The sequence below is a fragment of the Vidua macroura genome, chromosome 13 (assembly GCF_024509145.1).
Source record: "Vidua macroura isolate BioBank_ID:100142 chromosome 13, ASM2450914v1, whole genome shotgun sequence".
NCBI lineage: Eukaryota > Metazoa > Chordata > Aves > Passeriformes > Viduidae > Vidua > Vidua macroura.
Window position 1 is genome coordinate 13,572,809 of NC_071583.1, and position 25,306 is coordinate 13,598,114.

The 25,306-nt window shown below is 36.7% G+C and overlaps 1 protein-coding gene across 1 annotated transcript in view; it reads right to left on the reverse strand.

Annotated features, from left to right (window-relative positions):
- CACNA2D3 (calcium voltage-gated channel auxiliary subunit alpha2delta 3) overlaps positions 1-25,306 on the reverse strand; it is a 389,866-nt gene that overhangs the window by 120,815 nt on the left and 243,745 nt on the right. The window contains exons 12-13 of the mRNA XM_053989736.1: positions 21,666-21,744; positions 15,454-15,587 (exon numbers count right to left, since the gene is read on the reverse strand). Of these exons, the coding sequence (XP_053845711.1) occupies positions 15,454-15,587; positions 21,666-21,744 (213 nt within the window). The remainder of the gene's footprint in view (positions 1-15,453; positions 15,588-21,665; positions 21,745-25,306) is intronic.

The following is a 25,306-nucleotide window of genomic DNA, read 5'->3' on the forward strand; positions in this document are numbered from 1 at the left end:
TACTTGTATAAACTAACTGTTCTCTTTTTAATGAATGCAAAATATTTACAGGAAAGATTATACTTACACTAACCCAATTGATTACTTTAAATGCAAAGTTTGGTTAAAACTTTATTAATAAATATTTTTTAAAGAATTATGCTAATTGTACAGATAAGCCACATGACAACAAATCAAAGCAGCAGAAACAATTAATGACTCAAATGCTTCTCAAGCATTCCACACACCATGGTAAAAATTTTGGCCTCATGCTTGTGTGTAAAGGGAGTGAATCCTATTTTCATCTTTACACCAATAACTAAATACTCCTAAACATGAAATATTTGTCCATAGTCAATTCTGCTTATATGTGCAAACATATATTCTGTATAAACATTACTAGATTTATAATTCCCTATAGAAATTACTGATGCAACTATTCTCTTGTCTACTATGTAGAAGATATATCCTTCCTAATTAAAAACTGTACAAACACATTAATGCATGGAATTGGAATAATTTTTTAAATATAGACAACTCCAAAGAAAACTAGTGGTTGTAAGATACATATCACTGATATTAAGTGATACAATTTATGTTAAAATTTGTATATCTATTGTATAGTCTTTTTATCTCTTACAAAGAAAAGAAAGGGAGGAAGAGAAGGAAGAAAAAAGGAATCAGTCTCAGAAAATAGGTGCAAACACACACACTCATTTGTTCATCTCACATAAAGGCTCTTCCACATTTGGAAAAAGGGCAGGTTCTTTGACAGTCCTCCTAGAAACAAAAAAAATCAATCCTTGATCATAAATCCTCTTAGGAGCCAGTCACACATCCTCTTTCTGTCACAGTAAAATCAAAGGCAACCCAAGCAAGAGTCTCACCCAATAACTATTAGAGTCAATGAGGATCCTGCAATGAGTTTAGTGGGGTTTTGATCTTGCACTATATTAATTCTCACTTGCTCTACATATCAATGTAAGACCAACATCTAAAGATGAAAGAAAATCATCTTTCTGAAGATAGATGAAAGTGTGCTGATCTAATGAATGTGTAAAGCAAGCCCGAATGTCTTCTAAAAAATCAGGTTTATTAATTGTGTTTGTGATTTTTAGCATGTTACTCTGATTGTACTAAATGGGATTGTACTTCTAGAAGAGATGTGTTGCTCTGTAGTCTGTTTTGCAATCATCCAACACAGCCTAAGAAGGGAATGGCTATAAGAACATGCATAGTTGAATTATGCCAAACCATTGGTTTTTCTCCATCTTTTTTTTTCATAAAGTAATACCATTTCTTGTGCGTCCAGAGCACTGCTCAGCCAGAAGCAGTGGAAGGTGTATCCAGGCTCATTTTCCATTCCATTGCTCTGTCCCTCTCCCCTACTGTCACAAACAATCTGGGTCTTTCAGGGCTCTTAGAAACCCAAGGTAATTTGTCCTTTGCTGTATGGAGTTCACAACCTCACAGGAGTGAAGGTTTTTACCGTGACAAAAGGTTTTTGTAACTTAGCTTTGAAAGCTGGAATTAAGCACAATTCATACCAGACAGTTTTACCTCGTAGATCTTGCATTTAATGAAGAAGACTCTTTTGCTGACATTTACATGCAAATGGCATCATTTCAAGTTCCCAGCATTTTGGACTATGATCACAAAATGTGCAATGAAGAAACAGACAGGAAGTTACTTATGTCAAGCAGCTTCCTGTAGAAGCAAACATTTTCTTATTTGCAGGAGACACTATTTATAGGTATGAAGACTAAAGTGAGCATTATATGTGTGACATTATAAAGTTCACACATAATTTTGTGTCACACATAAGTCAGGGTTAAAAATAAAAAAAAAAAATTGCATTTTGTAAAAAAACTGCCCTGATATCAGAGGACTGACAGGACTTTACAATATTTAATTCAAGATTATTGTGCTTTCCTTTATCTTCATTTAAGCTTTTTATTGTAGCAGCTGTTGATTTTTTTTTTAATACGTTATGATGAAATCAATAAACTTGTAATTGAAAAAACAATTAGCTTTAGCTAATACTAGGGCAAAACAAGGCACCTGCAAAACTACTGTGAAATGTTTAGCACACAACACATGGGGAATAGTAGAAAAATAACTGATTGATTTCAAATGTCTGAAATTCAGCATACATGACCAGAAAAATCAGGCATAGGGAAAAAAACATCATCAATAAGAAGTATCTCATCAATAAGACTGTGTATACAATTAATCTATCTGCTTTTGCAAACTAGAGGACTAAATTGATCTTGTAATAAATGAATCTGTGCTGCAAAAGATTCTAGGAATATCAAAGCAAAGGAAAATAGAGCTGTGTTTGGAGGAGGGGAGGTTGTAATTAATGGAACCTACTCTTTCTCTTACTTGCTTCAAGACAAGTCCTTCCAAAAATATTTTGAAATTAACCTTTTGATTCTAGAAGTTTGATGCAAAGACTGAAACCAGTACAAGGCTCTAAGTGCTGGAACCAATTATCTTTTAGAATTAAAATATTGGACATTTTCAGAGGGAACAATCTGCTTAGCTGCCTAACAAATACAGCCAAAATAATTATTGTATTTTATTGGGTATTTTTTCTCCCTCATTAATCGCTTCTGAATGAGCAGAAATTTTGTACAGATTATGTATTTAGCTGGCACAAAACACCTTGAAGGCAATGTCAGTAAGCAATGGCCCAGAACTGCTCTGCATGGAGCAGGAGGCTGGAGGGCAAAACAAGATGCAACCATAGGGTTGTAAGATCATTTGAGCTGATAAACAACAGGAGATGATTTCAAAGGAAGAAGTGCTGCACAAAACTCTCAGGATCATTTCATTTGCTGAGAAGAAGAAATCCACAGATACTATAATAGTTCAAGGGCACCAGAAACCAGCAGGGAATGCAGCTTATGCACAACAATTAAATGAGAAGCTTCAAACCTTTCAAAAAGCTTCATTCCCTTTCAAATCATCTTTTCTCTCGTCCATCAATTTGCCTCTGAAAGGGCAAAATACCAATGAGTCCATCTCAAGTCACATCTGAAAAAGTTCAGATGAAGCATAAAGAAAAAGAAGGAAAAAAAATGATGTGCAAAAAACAGTGCATAAAAATACTACCTGAAGGCTGGGCAATGAGCTCAGGTAGATGTTGAAAAGTGCTGTTCTGCTTTGTCAGGGAAGACGGATACTCCCAGAAACCAGGAACAAATCTCCATAAAAATTTTATCCAGGTTTTCTATAAAAATTTGAGAATCAAATGCCCAATGTGTATTTTGAAAATAAATTAACATTTTGCTAAAATACTATGCTCTAATAGCAAGGTGACAATCATGTGGTTTCCAAATTAGGAACATGTGGTTTCAGGTTCACACGCCTAAGCAAATCAACTGATTTTATTAGCTAACAGAGATGTACAAGATCAGAAAGCAGGTTTAAGTCTTTAACTGCTGAAAGCATTATTTTTAAACTATATGATAAAAAAAAGAATTAAAAAAAAACTCAAAAAACACTCCATCATTTAATGTTGTGAAATCACTTAGTTGAATAAGTTCCTAATCTATAAATAGATTATCTTTTCTATAAAATTTTTCTATCAAATTTCTATCCATTTTTCTACCAAACATCTTAAACTAAGATTTTTTTTTTCTTTTTTTAACTGACACAATGAATGTGTGTTCTGGTTTACGTCAGTGTAACTCCAGGTATATAAGAGAGATACTACTGATTTACTAGAGAGTAAAATAAAAAGGAATAATCATCAATAAATGTAACCCATATGGAATACAAGCATATAGCTGACTTAGGTAGTTTTCTTTCACTTTTTTGGACAGTTTTATGGGATAAACCTGTCAACATAGAAATCTGAGGCCTTTATTGTTCCTCAGAGTTCATTGGCTGCAACAGAACAAAACAATGTGAGAAAGCTCTGTAATTTGTGCTGGCTTTTCATATTAGCATACACTTTCTAATGGGCATGCTGCCGTAGTATTTATGTGCCACTAAATAAAAGATAGTGTAAAAAAAAAAAAAAAAAAAGAAAAATCCAATTCTGTACAAGAAGTGCTTAAATGCAATGGCCCTGTAGAGTCCTTGTGCTCGCTCTCACTAGAGAGCCCGTGCACATTTTAATGATTTTCCTAGAAGCAGCAAATTTAAACTAATATTTAGGGTGAATGCATTTTCCTACCCCCAAAAACTGACATCAGGGCAGGTGAAATGGCTATTATGAATTCCAAAGAAAATACTTCTGAGTTCTAAACTTTCTCATGATGGCACTGATGTTTCTGAAGATCATTTACCAATTGGATAGACCATATTTAAACTAATCTTTCATGGAAATTCCTGCTTGGAAAGATCTGATGTGACAAAATACAGTGCTGTGGACCAAGGCCAAACACCTTGTTGTCGAGAAGCAAGAGCTTCTCGAAACAGTAAGAAACATCCTATTATTCCTTATAGAATTGAGTATATTTCTGAATAATTTCTCTGCAAATTATCAACTTCTAAGAAAGTCATAATCACACAATGATTGTGATAAACACAAACTTCAACATTTATGCTTATTGTGCATATGACTGAGTTGTATGTGAAAACTCCTGAAAAAAAAGAGCTATAAATAACTAAAGACTTCCATATCTGCAGAACAATAGACAAAAGAGAAGATTATTTCCTTTTATTCTCTGTTCTTTTTTTTGCACTGAATTCTGCCACTGCAGTGAAGCTCAAATACTACCAATAATTTAATAAGCCTTTCTTATTATTGCAGGTTTTTACTCCAGCAGTGCAGATAAATTACATTTCATCTTCACTGCTCCCTTCCTTCCAGAAAGTCAAAGAATGATAAATATGAGATCAAAGGATGGGATTTACTACATTATATAAATTCATTGCTTTCCTACATTATCATTTACCCTAAAATATCTGTTATGTGAAAACTAAAGACAAAAACATGCCAGAAAAAGGTAATATATCTGACAAAATACCTACAATTTCCTTATAATTAACTCAATTTCACTCAGAGTAAAGGCAGTAAAATAAAAGATGGGCAGTTATCAGTTGTGAATGTCTTTAAGTAATTTCCACTCAGGATAGACCCATCCTCCTAAATGCTGGATTCACCATAGCACACAGGGATGTAGAAACATATTCTTTCTCTAGTTAGTATCTTGTCACTTTTTGATCTTATTTCTGTGTCACAACAAGACCAGAAAATTCCCCGTAAAGTAAGGTGGAAATGCAAAGCATGCTCTTAGTCAAAGGCATTGTAAGTCATTGGCAGATCCCAGCTGGAAATGGTCCCAAGCTGCTCTATCTCTAGTGTGCAGGTGTCTGCAAATGGGACCAATACCCTTCTGGCAGGAATACACCTGTTAATCAAATTCATCAGCAGAACAATTCTTTATCATTTGTACACAGTAACCGGTGGGAGAACATCCAGCAGGTGAAACCTACTGACATTTGTAATTCTATGGTTTCTTACTCAAATACAACCAACCTGTTTTCATCTCAGAAGCCAGTTTCAATTATTTACCAGCAGTTCTGGCTAACCAGGGAGGACTCAGCTGACTGCAAGTTACAAAACATCACAGCTCTCTAGAACAAGGGTCAATGAGGGAAAGCCTTTGACACAGTTACCTGCAGCATTCTCCTTGAGGAGCTGGCTGCTCATGCTTGGACAAGTGCACTGTGTGCTGGATAAAAAACTGGCTAGAAGACTGTGCCCAGAGAGTGGAGGGTAATGGAGGTCCATCCAGCTGGCAACTGGTCACCAGTGCTGTTCCCCTGGGATCAGGGCTAGGGCCAGTCCTGGTTAATGTCTTTATCAATGCTCTGGGTGAGGGGATGGAGGGCACCCTCAGTAAATTGGCAGATGACTCCACGTTAGGTGGGAGTGTTGATCTGCTGGAGGGTAGGAGGGCTCTGCAGAGGGATCTGGACAGGCTGGGTCAATGGGCCAAGGCCAGTGGTGTGAGGATCAACAAGGTAAAGATAGATCCTGCCTTTGGGTCACAACAGCCCCCTGCATCTCCAGGCTGGGGGCAGAGTGGCTGGAAAGCTGCATGGCAGGAAAAGATCTGGTGGTGCTGGCTGACTGCAGCTGAACATGAGCCCAGGTGTCCAGGTGGCCAAGCAGGCCAGTGGCATCCTGGCTGTGTCAGCAATAGGGTGGCCAGCAGGACCAGGGCAGTGATTGTCCCCCTGCACTGGGCACTGCTGAGGCCACAGCTCAAATCCTGGGTCAGTTTTGGGCTCCTCACTACACAAAGACATTGAGGTGCTGGAGTGTGTCCAGAGGAGGGCAAGGGAGCTGGGGAAGGGGCTGGAGCACAAGTCTCCTTGGCACTAGCTGGGGGTGTTTAGCCTGGAGAAAAGGAGGCTCGGGGGAACCTCATGGATCTACAACACCTGAAAGGAGATTGTAGCCAGATGGAGGGGGGAAGGGGGCTGTCAGTCTCTTCTCCCAGGTGTGACAAGTGACAGGACAAGAGGAAGCAGCCTCGAGTTGCGCCTGGGAAGATTTAGATCGGATATGAGGAAAAATTTCTTCCTAATGGAATTCCATGAAATCAAGTTTAACCAAACACAAGCAAGAACTCCGTGATTCTTGAGACCTAGAGACTTCTGTGGGAAATCTGTAGAAGTGGACACTACCATTTGAAAGACCAGTAATCAATTTTTGCACTGACCTACCCTGTCTTACTATGTCCTTTCATTCTCTGCCCTTTCTAAGCAACTGGTCATTCTTACCTATTACTTTAAACATAAATTATATGAGGAAGGAATCGTTATTTAATTCTGTAATCATCCATCATTTACTGTGGCAGGACTTTGGTGATTTATTAAAATTGGCAGGTCATGATAATAATATCAGTAGTGGTCAGTGGCAAAATTGGAGTCAAAGTCAGTAATATGAAGGAGAAAATCCACATTAAAACGATCATACAACCTAAAACCAAGAGTGACCTTAGAAAAACAGTAAAAGGTAGTGTGGATAGTCACAAGATTCTGCAGGAAAGGAAGAGGAAAGAGAAGATAATTAGATTGTACAAGAACAAGCTGATATGGGTATTGGGAAACAGTTATTTTTTGAAAAAAATCAAGATCAAGGAGGACAATTTCTTCAACTGTAATTTAGTTTAAATATCAGAACATGTAAATGCAGATGTGGAAGAAGGTTAGACAGCACTTAAACATGGTAAACTTGGATGTTTTTATTGGAAGTATTATTTAAAATAAAAAACTAAGTAGTAAAACAACCCTTTATCAAATACTGAGAATATTTCAAAAAGAGATGAGACTTTACTTTGTTTAAAGCAATATTTCTCTAGGAACTAATCTGATTCAAAATTAGATATTTAATCTCTCTTCCATCCAGTGATAAAAGATGAACAGAGACCAAGGTCAAACTGAAGTTACTCCGTCATATAAATAATAAAATACTAGAAAAGAGAATCTTTTGGCAATGTATAGCTAAAAGCCAAGATGTAACACTCCTGTAATTTCCCTTCAATGGTTTAACCTAATGCTTGTCTTATTTGCACCACACTGGGAGCAGAGCTGCTTAAGACCCAGCTTTGCTATGGCATTACAGCTGCTTCCTGATGTCGCAGGAAGATAAAAATAAATTCCATATAAAAGCTTCCAAGTGCAAAGAACTTTAAAATGCATTTAAAGACATCAACTGCAAATCTCAAAGTTTGAAGAGAACAAATTGCATTCTGAATTTCTCATGTAAATGTACCATATGAAAAATAATTATAATAGTAATCAGATTCAATGGAAATAAAGTAGTGTAATATTTATAGTCTGTGCCAGAGTTATAATGACTGTGGGGCGAGAAGTGAAGTGTCTCAGCATGTTCCACATGTTTTTAACACTGTTTCTAAAGGCTCTGGAGGCTATTAAATTTAATGAACCCATCTGCTATGAAATAGAGGTCCAAACATAATCAGTTTTCTCAGTGCCATGTAATACAGATGGCATTCCATGTTCCACGTCCCCAGCAGGAAATTTTATGTTCCTCTTTAAGTGCAGGACTTTTGGTTTTGATGTTTTAAACATCTTTTTGATGTATCACTTATAGCATTTTACAGTGTAAATACCATGTAGAGTAATACCCATGAAGAGTGTTAATTCATTAAAGTATTGCTATTTCCTTACAACAGTTTTTCTGTGACTTTGACAACTACCAATTAGCTCTCTGTAGCAATATTCTTTACTTAGTGCAATCATTGGAAATTGCCCTAATACTGAAAGTTCCAGCATTAGCAGTGGAGAAAACAAACATGTAATTTATCAAAAGAAGGAGTTTCCTTCAAACAGCTGAAAGATACACATTCTTGTGTACATAATGTGTGCATAGGTGCTCCCTGTGGTGAAGCCTTGTTTGCATGTACTCTGTTTCCATGGAATAATCATTCTTATTTTAAGTGTCCATATCCCCAATAGGTCCTTATGGGCTTTATTTTCCTGTGCATGCCCCAGTTTTGATTTCAGGGGTCTCAATTTGTGTTTTATTGGGACACACTACACCCAGACTCTTGTATTGGTGTTTGAATGTGGGAATCAAGCACAAATATAAATGGCAGAAAACATTCCCTGCACTGATGAGCACCCTGCTGCTGAGCAGGAGTAAATCAGATGTTCATTTTCTAACATAAAAGAACAACATCCATTGTTGTTTTGAGCTGCATCTGAAAGACAATTGGAGTGCATAAATTCTATTCAGTTTAGAGGTTCATTCATTGACTATCTCCAGAACTCATTGTGTTTTTTGACAGTTGACACAGATCTTACTGAATTTGAAACAGTTCATGTGTTTCATGATAATTCATTTATTCCAGATCCAGCAGTAAAACAAACAGATTAGAACTGTTTGGGAGAAAATGAGAGTACTTAATTATAGCAACTGAAAATTTTGGGCCACAGAACTCATAAAAGCCTTGGCTCAAATGCTTTCTTTTTTATGAGATTGTCAATGAAGATTTCCACAGACAGTGACCCAGTCACCAGCAGAAAGGGATATTGCACCTCCCTATAAATGTGTGCACCTGTTTCTACAGGTTTTTGAGTGTGTGCACAAGTAGGTGCATGGATCAGCACTGTCCATGGCTCAAGCACTGTCCCAGATCTACGAGGTCCCAGTGCAGACATCAGACTGTCAGTGCTGCAGCTCTGAACTGCAATTGTGTTCCCATGGAAGCCTCAAAGTGAAATGGTCAAAACTGTTGTACTTTTCCAGGAAAATTAATCCAAACTGAAGTGCTGAATTGAAGGCATTTCCTGTGCTACTTTCTGCTTTTCTCCTATGTCAGAACATTCAAAAGACCATTGAGATCTGATCAAAAGATCACCGAGATCTGTATGAGACGAGGCAGAGTTTGAAGAAGCTTATTTTATAAACAATCCTACCTGGTGGAAGGCCTGATATCCATGCATGGGATTTTTCTTCCCTAAACCAATTCACTCAAATGTCAAAGTGAGAAAAGGGAATTCCCATGAGAACCTCAGAAGCACATGGAGGTGATGATGTTCTCTGATAAAAACTTGTAAATTCTTAGAGATTAAGAGATGCTGGCCACAAAGGGAAGGTTAGAGCATGTAACCAAATCCAAAGTGGGATTGGAAAAAAAGAAACACAGATTTCTAGTTCTTAATATATTAAAAAAAAAAAAAAAGAAAGAAAAATTACTGTGTGCAAATTTTCTTAGCTGCTGATTAATAACACTTGCTGACATTCAGTTCTGCAGTGATTAGCAATATCTACTTACTTTAGATATGCCTGAACATTCTGAACACCCTGATGCATTTTAATGCCTACCAGTACTGCAATCTAGAAGTTACTTTTTTGAAATTGAAGCCTTGGGAACTTTTACTGTTATAGAAATGCTAAATATACCCACTTATTATAATAGCACAATTAACTTGTGCCACCAAAAGTACTTGAAGATATCTCTGGGAATAGAAGCTAGTGGAAATGGGGTGCTATTTTATTTTTGTTACTTCATAAAAGCCCTTCTGTGCATTGAACACAAAGAAAACTGTGTGAATGGAAGAAGGACTAAACAGCATTTTAACACCAGAAATTCTTGGATAGAAAAATATGCCTAGAGTAACAGCTTTCAATCTGCAGGACCTTCTCTTACAACTCTGAGGAGAATTATGAACCAGTTCCAGAGAGGCACTATATATATATATATATATATATATATATTTCTCCTCTGTCAGAAGAACTGTATCCTAGAATTTAAATTTTCATGCACAAAACATCTGGATTCTGATGTGACAGTTGAGAGGCATGAGCTTCCTATAATTGCTGCTGCATTTCTGCAAACAATTTGGATCAGAGTAAAAAGTATGCCTACATAGTACTTGATTTTTTTTTTTTTGGAGATGAAGACTAATAAATTTATTTTTTAATCATATAGATAATAATGTAATTTTTTATCATATACATAATAATCATATACCTATCACATACACCCATCATAAGCATTTTAGAAATGGCTATTAAAGGCTTTACTTCAGTGAAGCTATCTCAATTTACTGCCCCATAAGGAGAAATAAGGTTGTTGGTTGCCTTTCTAGGACAGCATCAGTCTCTTGATCAGGAAATACTTTCAAATATTACCTCCTTCAAAAAAAGAAACAAATAAGGAAAATATATTTATATTTACAAATACACATATGTACAACAGCAACTGTAGAATTGAACTAGAATTGAACTAAAAGCCATAATGGAATGTATGTCTGTGAAAATGTGGGGATAATGCAAATGAAGAATCAACACATGGTCCTCTGACATAGAAGGAAATTACAAAGAGCAAAAGCACTCACCATTCATGTTATGATGAACCATGACCTGCAATGACTCAGAACATTGCTGCTTTAAATGAACTCTTAAATTCTGCAGCATCAGACAGTCATCTCAAAATATTCAGTGAAACTGTCATTTGCTCTTTTTAAGCAAAGAACTCCTCTGATTGGAAACTGAACAGAGACAACGTGGGAATGTTTGCCTGAATCTGCTCCCAGCTGGAGACCAACAGCCTGAAGATGAACTCAAAGGTACATTAAATCCAGAGGATATATTCAGGTATACCTATGAGGAACAAATTCCAGCAGGAAGAGTTAACAAAGGTCCAAGTAGGTCCTTTGTTGATGACCTCTATGTATTGCTGCACTTGAATATTTTAATGCCCAGCCCATATTCTTTTCCTTCCAAAATATTCACTTTCATTGACTCACTATAGATGCATGCTTAAAAGTCGTTGACTACTTTAAAACTATTGCCTCCCTGAAATACTATGATAGTTTTAGAATTCCTTTCTGCTTACATTTGAAAGCTATCACTTAGAAATCTTTTTTTTTAAGCATTTATTAGGTTATTTTATTTTCTGAACCATTACATGCTTATGGGCCTTAGCAATGCTGAAGGACTGATATCAGATTCAACTGTGACCCATTCTGAGCAGAAAAGTTGTGTTGAGACTGTTCTGTAGGATTGATGTCCAGACCTTGTTGTCTAGGTCCCATGTATCCCATCTGCAACCTTTGGAGCTATTTCCTACAGCATCTCTGGGTTGTACAGCTGAACAGGAACAGGCAGAAAGACAATTTCTTCTCCTATTAAACTCCACAATTAAGAATCTTCCACCTGACCCCTCACTCTTGACAGCCCAAAGACCCTTTCTACAGAATTCCATAGAACCAACAAAGCTCACCCACTTGTAATGTGTGTCAAACTGCTGAGTAGAGAAGTACAAAGGGAAAAGAGAACAAGTCTATGGAAAGGTGTGGAATTTGGAATCAGAGGACTCACAAGACAGGAGGCTGGCTGGTACATATCACATACTTCAATTCCAACATTTTAGCCTGAAGGTATTGGCAGCACTTCAGCTACTAGGCTCATACAAGACTAGCATTTCCAACTATTGTGAAGCTGACTTTAGAATTAGCCCAAGATAATCCTCTAAACACTGCTTTCCAGGTGAGTACCAAGTACAACCAGTTCAGCTTCCCACAGACTTAAATTCAAGTTTTTTCAGAAATCTGTTGTTTGCCAAGAGCCAGTAACGCTTCTTAAAATTGTATCACTCCTATGTCAAAAGTCCTGGTTTTAAAAGAAATGAGGCTTTACACAGTGATAATCATATTTCCAACATGAAATCCTGGGTTTAAAGGAAATAAACACAACTAATTTTCTGATGAAGGGTAACTAAAAATGACCATAGAAGCTATCTGGTTACCTCTTCAGAAAGACAGGAAACACTGGGGAGAGAAAAAAGTCCAGGGACCAGAAAAAGGGAAGCATGGAGTCACCAGAGAGGCCTTGTCTCAGCTACTTTACATCAACCAGCAATCCTGCCAGTGCCAAAGGACACAGCCCTGGCACACACAAAGGTTGTTCCATGTCATGCTTTCTGCATATGACACCTTGCCAGAGATTCCCACTTCTATAAAGGTCGTATTTTTTCCAATTGTATGTAAAGCTCCTCAGCAGTGCCAAAGCCATGTTGAAGAGGCAGCTCTATGAAGATTTGGCAGACATCCTCTAACAAGAAAAGTGAACAGACACAGGAATTAGATGCTTTGTTTTAGTAGCAAAACTCTTCTGGGAGTATTCCTAAATGGTATCAAACACGTCTGCCTTTCACAGATGCCTTTGTCCTGCACAAATACTAGATGAGAACAGTCTAGGGTGCCAGGGGAAGTATATCTATCCTAAGATTATTACTGTCCAGCTTCTTTCTGTCTGGATCCTAGAATGTTACAGCCTAATGTTGCTTGCTCAGAAGCAGCACAGCTGGCCAGTTAGCTCTGCTGTTTGGGGGAAGTATGTTCCATGCTGTTAGGGCACAGTGACACCGAGTGCAACCATGTAAATGCAGCCCTGGGAATCTAACCCTGGCTGTTCACACTCTGCTGGGTGATAAGAACATTTAAGCTGTCTGGAAATACACTAAGATTTTTAACTGGGAAAGGTCCAAGCAGCGGCCACACAAACTGTCTGTGAAAATCAACAAGTTATGGGATGGGGAGGATTATTTTAACAGCACTTCCAATGTCAAAGCACCAGAGATGGCCAGGGAATCTGTCTCTGAAAATAGCACTCAGGCAGCTTTAGCTGAGGCAGAAGCAAGCCTGCTTTGGTAAGAGGTTCTCTTCATTTCTATTTTCAAGTTTTGTATTGTATATTTTGTATTATATGTACTAATTTATCCTGTTCCTTTGCCTGTTTGGTTAGGGTTTCTGGCTTTTTTGGGTTTTTGGGGTTTTTTTTTTTTTGGTTTTTTTTTTTTTTTGTTTTGTTTTTTTTATGGTTTACAGGTTTTTTTGTATTGTTTTTTGAGGTTTTTTTGGGGTTTTTTGGGAAGAATGATGGAGGAGGGAGGAAAAAGGTAGTTTGCAAGTAAGCAGATAATGGCATTTTATTATTCAATCTTTTCTTATAGAATCCAACCCATTAGAGTCCTGAATGGAGCTTTCATGCACTTAAAATTTATGTGTACATGTATGTACATGAGTGCAGGCATGCATATTTATATGTGTGTGTGTGTTCACAGTGACAGTAATTAGTTTAGTCAAGAGAGTAGGAAAACAAGAGGAGATAAAGAGAAGAACCTGGAAGTGTTTTGACTGCATCAAAAGACCTTTTGTTTGGATTTAAGCAGTTCTATTATTCTATTATTCAAGATTGCAACAGCTCCATTGTCTGATTTTCTGGTGTTCTCAAGATTCCCTCTCTATGCTCCCTCTAGTGTTCTTAAATTCACTTGCTTTTACTCACCTCTGCTGTATTCACTTAGCATTTCACACAACATTAAGTTGTTCATTTCCCTTAGCTTTTCCATAACCTACAGCAGAATCCCTGAAAGTCAGACTAATTTTTATGAGTATTTTTCTCCCTGTAAAGATCGAGGAAATACATATTAACAGGCAAAAGCAAGAGTAAAGTGTCAAATTAATTCTGAGACAGCAATTTGCACTTTGTTGGTGGGTAGAGGGGATGACTTGGTATTGAGAAAGGAGGAAGATTTTGTTTACAATACTTTTAATGAATGATTCATAGGCAAAGAGAGAGCTGCACCAGGACACCACTTACCTGAGTGTCTTCCTGCTACTCTCTCTAGCAAACACAAACTCCCTTGAACATTCACACACTGATTACTTCAAGAGTTTAAAAAAAATAAAGTGAATGAGAACAAGATTCTCCTGGTCATCTCCCCATTTTGTGGGATGCCCAGAAGGCATAGTAATAAAACATATTTTCTGTTCATCTCATCTTATGGTTCAATAAAAGAAAGAGAGCAAAGGGGAGACTGGATTAATAAATTATTTTTAAAAAGGAAATGGAGATAAGCTAATTCCTGCTAAAGCAATTAACTTTTTGTTTCTCCTTTATAACTCCAGTTTAAGTACTTATTTTTCATTACCCATGGTCACAAATGAAGAATAGAAAAGGCCTAAATAATTGTGAAAATGAAATAAAAGTCTATTTCCAGGGTAGTTTTATATAGATTTAAGACTGAACCATCTGGAAGCAACACAGACTCAAAACAAACAAAAGCCACCAAACATCAGAGTGAAGCTGATGAGATTCTCCCACCTTACCTATCAAGCAAAAATTTAAAACAGAAAGAAAGAAACATCTGTGTCATGAGTAATTTGTGATTTTCTATCCATTATATTGAATATTTGGCATCTCCTGTACTAAATAGTAGACATTGTACAGTACAGACTCCTGTTCTATGGATAATATACTAACCAAAATATTTTAATTGGAACAAAGGAAATATATTAAGCAAAAGAAAATAAATAAAACTCTACTTCAGACCAATCCATGAAAATGAACAACCTTTACCTGCAAATCTGATGATTTACCACACATGCTACAGAAGTACCACAAGAGCTCAGTCACTGCATAATAGAAAGTTGTGCCTTAACTCTAATATTTCACAGGGATGTCAAGTTAAAATTAGATAATTATGACAATTATTTTAACATACCACCCATTCAATACACTTCAAAAGGCAGAATCTTCTCAGTATTCTTCCCCAAGATATCACAGTTGACCTCTGGATGTTGACTCGCCTTTCTACACTGAAACTATTGATTCTTCTCAGTCTGTCTTTATACCCACATACTCATTGACACGTTCCAAAACATGTAGAAAAAATGTTTACTCAATATAATCAGTATCTGTTCAATGCCCATTTTTGATTAATATAAGAAATGTAGGTTTGGACATCATAAACTTCAAAATTATTCTGCAACTTAGGTTTGTTTCAGAATTTTCTATGTAATTACAATGTATAAACATCTGCTAAAGTTCACTAATGCTGAATTATTTGCTTGTAGCATAAAGATACCAAGTCCCAGTTCTTAGACTGAGTTAGCACATTCCAGCAACAGAAAGCAGATTCATAGTGAGTGTTTCTACCACAGTATTTTTGCCTTTTCATGCAGACTTACAGTGCTATCAATGTATGCTTCAGTCCACACGACATCGTGCTCCTGGTCAATGACCTTTGGTCGGCTGAGAACATGGAGATATTCCATAACGTTCTCCTGCACATCAGCCAGGGTAGAGATCTGAGTAAAAAACCCTGTGAAAACACACAATTCCAAGGTAAAAACCAGAGAGGACAAATAAAATAAGTTTTCAAGAAGAAGTATGATGTGGTTTACGTCTGTCATGTTTTTTGCTTTTTTCAAAGAGAAGATATACAAAAGAGGAATGTTTCATCAGAAGGAGCCTCAAACATTAACAATTGGTGAAAAGAGATGTTTGTGAAACCTTTGGCCAGCCCTCAAGGCCAGGTGTTCAGGGTTTCCAACACTGCTATGAACCACTGCACTTTCTGTACTAAATTTTTATTTCAAGATCACTTTTTTTGTTTAATGGTTTGGGCTTTTTTCTTTTAATTCTGTCTGCTTTAAAATTTAGAACAGGAATTATCTTTGCCCAGCTATATCTCACCCACTTCTTCCCATTTCAAGAAACATGATGGAGCAGAACTACAATAACAGAATAGTCACTGCATGTGCTCTGAAACATTCATCCCTACACAGTGTGACTGAAACTAAAAAAGCAACTTGTCATTTACAGATATGGCAGGTCACAGAAAATGTAGGCTACAACTAGAATTATTTGGTTAGGTGATCACAGCCTTGCTAATGCTTTAAAGCATCTCTTCCAAACTGACAGCACTGAGAACAGCAGAGGCCTCAGATATTTGAGCTGTCACCACTCCCTTGTCAGTGCTTAGACGTCAAGTATCTTTACACACCACAACCTTGGCATCTGGAGCCCACATCATGCAATAGTGATGAAGGACTGACAAATTTCAAGGCTAAAATTTCATCAGGCCTTATTTAAATGCATCACTTGCCTTCATTTACTTTCCATTAATGAGAAAAGACCAACATGAAAGAGGCTTCATTACAATTTTAATCATTTGACAAGATCACAGCTTCTGGGGAGCTGCAATATTAAGCTTTATTAAGCTTCATTAGAAAACATGGAAGTTGCAAAGAATTTCTGAGCTGTGTTTTTGTAGGTGGGGGCAATTTTGGCAAGACAGTAAAGATGGTCTGTCTGAATCTAGAATTTTCCAAATCAATACACCAACCCATAATTCAAATGCTACAAAATGGATGTTTCTGCATGAATTTTATGTGTGTGAATTAAGGCACAGTGAAAGAACAGACATTTTAGTAGAGATCTATAAAATGAAACAAGTCTTAGCAGTATCCTAATGGATATCTTCAACTTGATAATAAAAAGGAGAAGTGATGCATTGTTTGTGTTTTTTAAACTAATTTGATTATAGCATGATCTCAAATATTCCTAGGATGTCATTCTTACTCATAGTATAGTATTCATACTGTTAAAATATTCAATATGCTGTTTAAGGAATTTTATTTATTTATTTTATATGAAGTCCAGTATTGTGTGAGGGTGTTAAATGACTACTTACACATAATATTAACGTTTATCTCTTGCTTCTGAACAGGGCTATATTTTTGTCTTAAGGTTCTAAGAGCTTTTTCAGCCACAGAGTAAAACAACTGACATAAGTTTAATTAGGAAACCTGTACTTGAGAAAGCATAATCCTATGTTTATGGTTTAAAAAATCCCAAAATACAGCTTATTTTCTTGAATCACTGGAAGACTCATGAGAGAAAGCAATGTATATGTTACTCCTCATGAAATGCTGCCAGCTCCTGTTTTGGGACCTCAAAGAACAGGTTTCTCTGCCATGTGAGTAATGAGCAACACTTCACTATTTGGTCCTTTTAATTTGGTGAAAATGTCAATACATAGTCAAAATATGTTTATTGGCAAACTATTCACATAGAGAACCTCATAAATTGTATATAAGCATATGTACATGTACACACTGTGGTTTATAAGGCTTTTAATCAGGGATCCAAAATATTCACAACTGTGTGGATCCCTCATTTTACAGGCAGGAGCTATGTTTTCCCAAAGCAGTCCAGAGGGACTGAATTTTGATATCCCTCTTTTCAGAATTACATTTGAAGCAGAGATATGTTGGCATTGAGTAGTAGCCAGTGAACAATGTGATCACACCTGCACTCAGATACTTAATATACATGAGCATATTATGTGATATATATAATTTACATATATATATATATAAAGTGATATTATTGCCTGAAAAGTCAGAGGAGATTAAGTACTTGAAAAAGTTTGTATTGTATATAAGGTGATAGAAAAAGACTTTTAAAGTGATATTTTGTTGCCCATATACTTTAGAATCACAAGCAGTTAACTCTTTTTATTATCATATGTCACTAAAATAAAAACCTTAAAGACTCATTTAAGAAGCTCCTGGATGCCTATGCCTGGAAAATTCTTTAATTACATCCTATAAATTACCTCTGAGATAAAGAACGCATTGCTGTAAAATAAGCATCCTTTCTGATTGTCTCCTGAAATGTTTTTATGTCACAATTTCAAGCAAAAAAATTTAGCTAGATTACTCAAACCAAAAAGAAAAAAATAAACAGAAAACAGAACCCAATGTGAAACACCTCAGTATTGTGCCATTCAGGTTTATACATGTTACAAATCACTGGTACTGCCGCATTTTGTTCTTTTAGAAGAAAAAGTACCTCCCCTGTGGAGCAGGTACAGCCAATGTGAGCAGAGGCACCTATTTGAGCACTCCTCTGTAAGCAGGGATGAGCATTACTTTTGGTATTTCTCCTTGCAGTATTTCTGAGAATGCTGCTATATCACAACTTAAAAAGAAATCTCTAGGCAGCATGTTACAGACAAAGGATTCATTCCTTGTTGTAGTATTGCAAATCATACATCCAAACTGCACAACAGAGAAAACAGGTTTTAGCCTAATTTCCTAAGACTAAAAGAGACAGTAAGTCAGAATTAATTTTGTATAAACTTAGTCAAGAAATAAACATTTCAAAGACAAGTGAAAATACCTGTTGATCTTCTCCTAATGGGAAAACTCTACCAAAAGTGAATATATTATAGCTAGGAACAGCATTAGGTAACATAATTTTAGTTATTTTTAAATAAAATTTAGGTTTTTTGACAATTTATCGGTTTCTAGCTATATGGAACTCATAAAAATTACCTTCCTACACTGCTAAGTTTACATCTCTTATCTAGAGATCAGAGATACTCCACAGAATTAAAACCCTTACTGTTCCTATAGTCAGTTTTAATCACCAGATAAAGACTTGCTCTGAAGTCCTTGTGCACAGCTGCTGAGGCCATGTCAGCGATAGCAGCAAACCCATGCTCCAGTTTTTGCATTCCAACACCTGCTCCTCCGTTCCCTGGTGTGTGAATTATGCCACCTCAGAGCCCCTTCACAGTCAGCACTACCTTTTTTTTTTTCCTCCCCAGCAGGAAAAAACTCGTGAAGGAAATGGGTAAGATTTGGTAATGACAAGCATGAGAGATGTATAATAATCTGGTAAAAGACAGACACTTACGCTCCACATGTGGGCTGCCTTTCCCCATTACACAGTCCCTGCATGTTTGACTTGTTTTTCTCTAAAATGTCCACCATTAGACTGATAACTTTGCAAAATGCCTCCAGCTGATTTCTGCATGGAGCGCAGTACTTTACGTTTCCTGGGCGCTGTGCAAAAGAGATGCAATGCTCTTGCAACTAATACAATAGCAGCATTAAAAAATCCTCTGGGTAAGGACTAAGGAGTGAATTCATTGTTTCATGCAGCTGTAAAAGTCCCATGGAGGTTCCCCCTTTCACGCCAGGAGGCCCCTGGAGCAGGTGAGCAGGCTCGGTGACTGGCTGCCAGCCACCCCAGAGCGCCCGTGCAGGAGGGGCTGGGGTCATGCTAATAGTGGGAATGGATGTCACAGGGGCTTCCTGCACAGAGCTCTCCCCTGCTGATACAATGGTCTATAAACTGCTCCAGCTGGGGCACAGCCTGCCTCGGGGCTCATCTGTCTTCTGCCTGAGCTGGAGCCACTATCAGCTCCCCTACACCAGGAGCATTTTTCTCTGTGTTGCTCTCTCAGCCTCTGCTCCTTTGCACTGCTGAATCCAATCCTTTGTCCATTTCATAATATGCCAAGCACAGTGATGACCCAGGACAAAATGTTTCAAAAACCAAATAAGTAAAACAGAGGCTGTCAAATTGCTAGTGTAATAGTGAATTTTACTGAAAAACAAAAAGAAACTCGTCCCAGCTGTTTGGTTAGCAAGTAATGCATTAACTCTCAGCTTCATCTCTACAGCTTTCTGCTGGAAGTGATGCTGAGGGAAAGGCAGTGCCTGTCATTTCTAAGTTCTAGATGTTACTGCTAACATCTGGCACATGCACACTCAGCACTAGGAAATTTCCACCTTAGTTCACTTCAGAATCTTAGTAAATCCTGTTTTCCTTAATATGCACTTGCTTATGATACAGAAGAGTAAATCACTGCAAATTCCACAAGCCACTCTAGAGGGATTTTTGGGGATCTTGAATGTTTTAATGTATTTAAAATGGTTTGGTGTTTTGCTTCATTAAGCAAGCTCCCTCTAGATACGCCCTACTTAAACAGAAAAATGTAACAGAAAAACATGCTTGGGGTTTTTCAAGGTTTCACAATCAGAATTTAGAAGCTAAAGAAGTTTTGCAGGGTGGTGTGAATTTCCCCTGTGGCCCATTTTGAGGGAAAGGGCTGCTGAGCACAGTCCAGTCAGCTGGAAACCCTGCAAACAGCCTTCATCTATGCTGTGCTTCCAAGGGGAAAATCACTGCAAGGAAAATTGATTTTAGGGTCATTCACCCTCAGTGACAACAACAAATTTGGCCCACCCACACAAGGAGTAAACTGCAGTCCTGCTATTCAGCTAGTCTTTAGACCAGCTTAATACACTCCTCATCTGTTGTGCTGTAATCCCTCATTTCACTGAAATAAAATGGACAAGCTGGAAGTGAAAACTGCAAGGAAAAAATCTAAACCTGAACTGTCTGGCCATGACATGCTGTTTCCAATTGTGATTTTCAAAGCCGAAAAAACATATTTAATTAATGATTAGAGGTAGAAGATTTTTTACATTATAAGCTATCAGAAAGCAGGTATTGTAACTATTAAACTGAGAGGGAAATAAATTTATAGACATAACAGTCATTAAGCTGTTTAGTTGATTCATATGAGTAAGACTCTGACTCAAAGCAACATGGCTCTGAAAAGAACAAAGTAGTCCTGAAGAATGACAAAGGTGACCACTTTTCCCCTGTGGGAATAAGGAAGACGTGGACCAGATGATCTACTAAGGCTGCCTCCATTGCCTGGTCCTAATTTCTGAGTTGCTGTACTTAGATCTTTATGAATTTGTGGAGCTGGGCTAAAAAGTTAAAAGATTTTGTTGATTAAATTGTCTTCAAAAAAGATGCTTCAAAGGATTCTTATACTATTATTTAAACTAAATTATGGTGTAATATTAGCTGATTAAGACAAGACTTCAAACTGAGTAATTTCCATCAGCTGGACATAACAGTAGTTAGAGGAATAATGACTAAATGGATAGCACCTGATGTAATTCATCATAATGTAATGTGGCACAATGGAAAAAAAGATTTTTTTTTTTTCCCAAGAGGAAAGAAAAAGGAAAACCTGAAGATTAATTGGGGTTTAGGACTATTTTTTTCCTGAATCATTCCTACTTGTACTAGTCAATCCTTTTACTGCAGCATCTCAGCATCTTAGATGTTTTAATGCTCTTCTTCTTAAAGGATATAAACCAGTTTTTTCCAATTACACTGTCAGTTCCTCAAGGGACAGGATGTCTGGTGTTTTACATACCATGCCTAACTCAGCAGGACTTGTGCCCAATGTTCTTAGAAACCAAACTCACTCTGAGTAATCACAGATAGAAGAAAACAAATGCTTTGAAATTAGTTTGTTCTCTGAACAAAAATTTAAGACCACATAGTTTAAAAGCTTCATACATATTTTAAGGAAGAAAATCTCACATTGGGGTGGTTTTGCTCTTTAAATTGTACGGTACAAGATAATTAAGTATTTTCATTTTCTGGGAAAAAGAAAACAACCCATCCTCTGTGATTAGTTACCAGCAACTCCATATGTGAAGAAGGGTCAGATGTGCAGGAAGGCTCAGCTCAGGGGTTCTGAAAACAAGGATTTCACAGAGGAAGGTTAACCAACCTTTGTTAGCACAGGCCATCCACTTCAGGTTATCTGCAAATGCAGCTTCTCTTCCAATCAGGTAGGTAAAAATACGGACCTGAAAGTAAAATGCAAAAGATAAATCAGTTAATACTGCATTTAAAACATATCCAGTGGAACTTCAGATACATATGTGTAATTCACAGGACAAACCCTTTCTAAGAAAGTATTTCTGGTTAAGAAATACAGTAGGTTAAAAAAAATATTTCAGCCAGTAATGTCTTCCTGACAAAATGTGGCTTTTGTTCTGTGTAATAAAATGGTTGAAACTTTTGAATGTGTTTAATATCTGACCTTTAACTACAGTTATGCTTAATGCGTAATTAGGAATAAATTAAAACCATCGGAGTACAAAATGGTATGTTTCAGACAAATCTGTTCTGCACTTATGAATTCAGAAAATTTTTATTATGTAGGGGAAGAGGCACTTAACTAGCAAATACTTCTGTAGATAAAGAATCTGCAACACCAGGCAAGTTAATTCCCCTCAGTTTTCAAGGTTCATATGACACAATATCATTGTCAACACAGCAACAGGTACTCAGAGGTAGCACTTTAATATCATTTAATTCATTTTGAAATTAAAAAAAAAACCTTCTAATTTTTCCCATTCACAAATGATAATATTTATACAATAAACCAACTTTATACTATTTACCATAGTTTTTTTTTTCCCCACAGAAGTAGTTTTAAAATACTCCGAAAGTCTCCCTCTTTCCTGTCAGCTGTGACACCCTATTTTCTCACTGCCCTTTTATCCATTTTCTTAATGGCCACATCCTGTTTCTAGGCATACATAGTGCTTTGTGTTATCATCACGCCTAGAGACCAGATTCCGATCACAAAACTTTCCCCAGTCTCTCAAACACAAAATATGCACAGAACTGAATTGTGATTTATATGGTTTAAAAAGTCTACACACTGATGGTGTAGTGTTGCAAGTTTGAGTCCAACAGTCTGCATAATCCAACTCTAAGGAACACAGCATTAAACAAAAGAATGGTGCTTTTATACTTTGTTGATTACTATGAAAGCATTAATAGAGAAATTCTTTGTTCTGCAAAGATGCATGAAAGTGCACGGTGAGATTTATAGTCTCAAAATACAGCATAAATCACTGTCACATTTTATCTTCCTGCAAATGATGCTTGGAAATAGCCTATGATGAGACTGAATACTCTGAGAGATTTATACTTAATGATCTGCTTTAATCTATAAAGAATCAAACTAGACTGTGTTCCTAATAAAAGGAGACCAGCCTTATCTAAACAGATGAGCAGTAAGCATGATAACAGGTACAGGCAGCAAAATAACCTACAAAAAATAAAATTTAGACAAACTGGTAACATGGATCATCCTGAGGAATGGGCTATCTCTAGGATACTGTTGCAAGGATTTTAATGATTTTTTGCTGAGCATATTTTCTATACCTAGTTTACTCCATTTTGCTAAAAAATATATTAAGTATGATAAAAATCTGCTAATTGTAATTACTTGAAAAAATAAAGGAATCTATAAAGCAGAGAGCTAGAAGGTGAGTGATCCAAATTTATGAAGTGCTGTTTTCCTCCCTGTCCCAAGGTATTGTGTACTTTCCTCTACACACTTTCCATGGTACACATTACACAAGTGATGTTTATCATGGACAGCATGGAGCAAAAACTCTTTTATACACTGAAATACAAGTCACACTATAATTTTAAAATACTCTTTCCATATTGCTCATGAATTAATAGAATGACTATTATTCATGGTATTATTGTAAGAAAACAGCCATGACAGGATCACAGGAAGGTATTTTAGTTAAAATTAAAGCCACTGATACTTTAAAGTTTTCCTTCTACATTGACCTTAAAGACATATTAATAGGTATTGCAAATATTGTTTAATACATCATTCAAAATAGTGAGAAAAATCCTCAAGATGAGTTCTGATGGAAAACAATTCTGATTATTCCTCTACTTCTACAAGTTTCATTTTATCACGTCACTGAACCCACCTTCATTAACTTAATTCACTGTGAGCTTGCAGTGCAAAGCATTAACCATACACTGCAGAAGTATCCCAGAATTAACTAGGTTGGAAAAGACCTTTGAGATCCTTGAGTCCAACCTATGACCCAACACCACCTTGTGAATCAGACCATGGCACTGAGTGCCACACCCAGTGCCACACACACTCCACCTCCAGGGATGGAGATTCCACCACCTCCCTGGGCAGCCCATTCTTATAAAACAAAGATTTGGCATATTATTTTCTGCTTTCAGAGACCATAGCAGTGGCTTAGGTAATAAATTGTTAGAAGTGAAAAATGCATGAATAATTCTACATTCTAAATCCCATTTTTTCAAAACAAGCTTTGTTCTACACACCTTTTAAACGACTTTTATTCTTCTGGATAGGTATTCTATGTGATAATTCTGGATGTATAATACCAATAAACAGGAAAAATTTACTGTGGCCACAGATTTGTTTACTGCAGATACATAAAAATATAACTAAGTCAGTATTGCAGAAATATTACATTAATTTGGCAAGATAAGTTCAAACTACTTCAACTGTTGTCCATGGATGAGACCTGTGCAGTGATGGGCTATTTATGGTGCAAAACAGGACACACAGCATTGTAACAACTACTGAAATTATCACTGTACATTGATTAGACATTAAGGACCAGATTTAATATCCATCCATACCCTCAAATCCCAGGCAAGATATATGTTGATAGGTAAAGCTGTTAATAGTGGCCACCAAATTTTCTTCTTGTAAATGTGAGGTAACTGAATGGAAAGCGTGTCAAATCAGTCCTGCTCTACAAAATGATTGCAGGAAATGTTTATTTCAGTCGAACAACCCACATATAGCACTAATATTGTGTAGTCTCTGATAAATATGTATAGAATTATAGTAAATATGTATAGTATAGTAAGTATAAATATGTATACTGAAGCATATGATTAAAATCTCTGTAATTAATAATAGATTAGGAAGTATAAGGGGTGTCTGTCTCATTCTGTTGTTTGTATTGGACCTTGGAGAAAATAACAAAATTGAAACTATTAGCTTTATAGATATGTGCACTATGTAGACACACACTGATGCACCTATGCTGGTATCTTATGGTACAGCATAATATAAGGACACCAACTTCCTTTGAATCCATATGGAGTCAAGGGAGACTGAGTAAATTCAACGTTGGTATGGACACATCCCAGAAGATCCAGTAACAACATTTACATAGTCTACATATGCTCTGGCTAACTGAGTAGAAGACAAATGAGAAAAACACCTTTGAATATCCAAGTGCTGTGACTGAATCAAGAGACCACTTCCATCAGGGAAGGAATCGGCCTCAGAGGGTGTAAGTGCCTCTCTGGCATAAAAACATCATAGAAAGAGAGCCCTTCAGTTCTGGATAATTTTGAAAGCTTTACAAGATACTTGAAAGAGATACCTGAATCAAAATATTTTCTGTGTCTGACCTGCAAAGTATTATATCAACTATATTAAAGCTTATCATGAACTATTAGGTTTGGAGAAAGAAAATATTCTCAGGCAGATGCGCTAGTCTTGAATTTCTATATCCTATCTACAAAAGTGAAAATTGTAGATGTCAAATT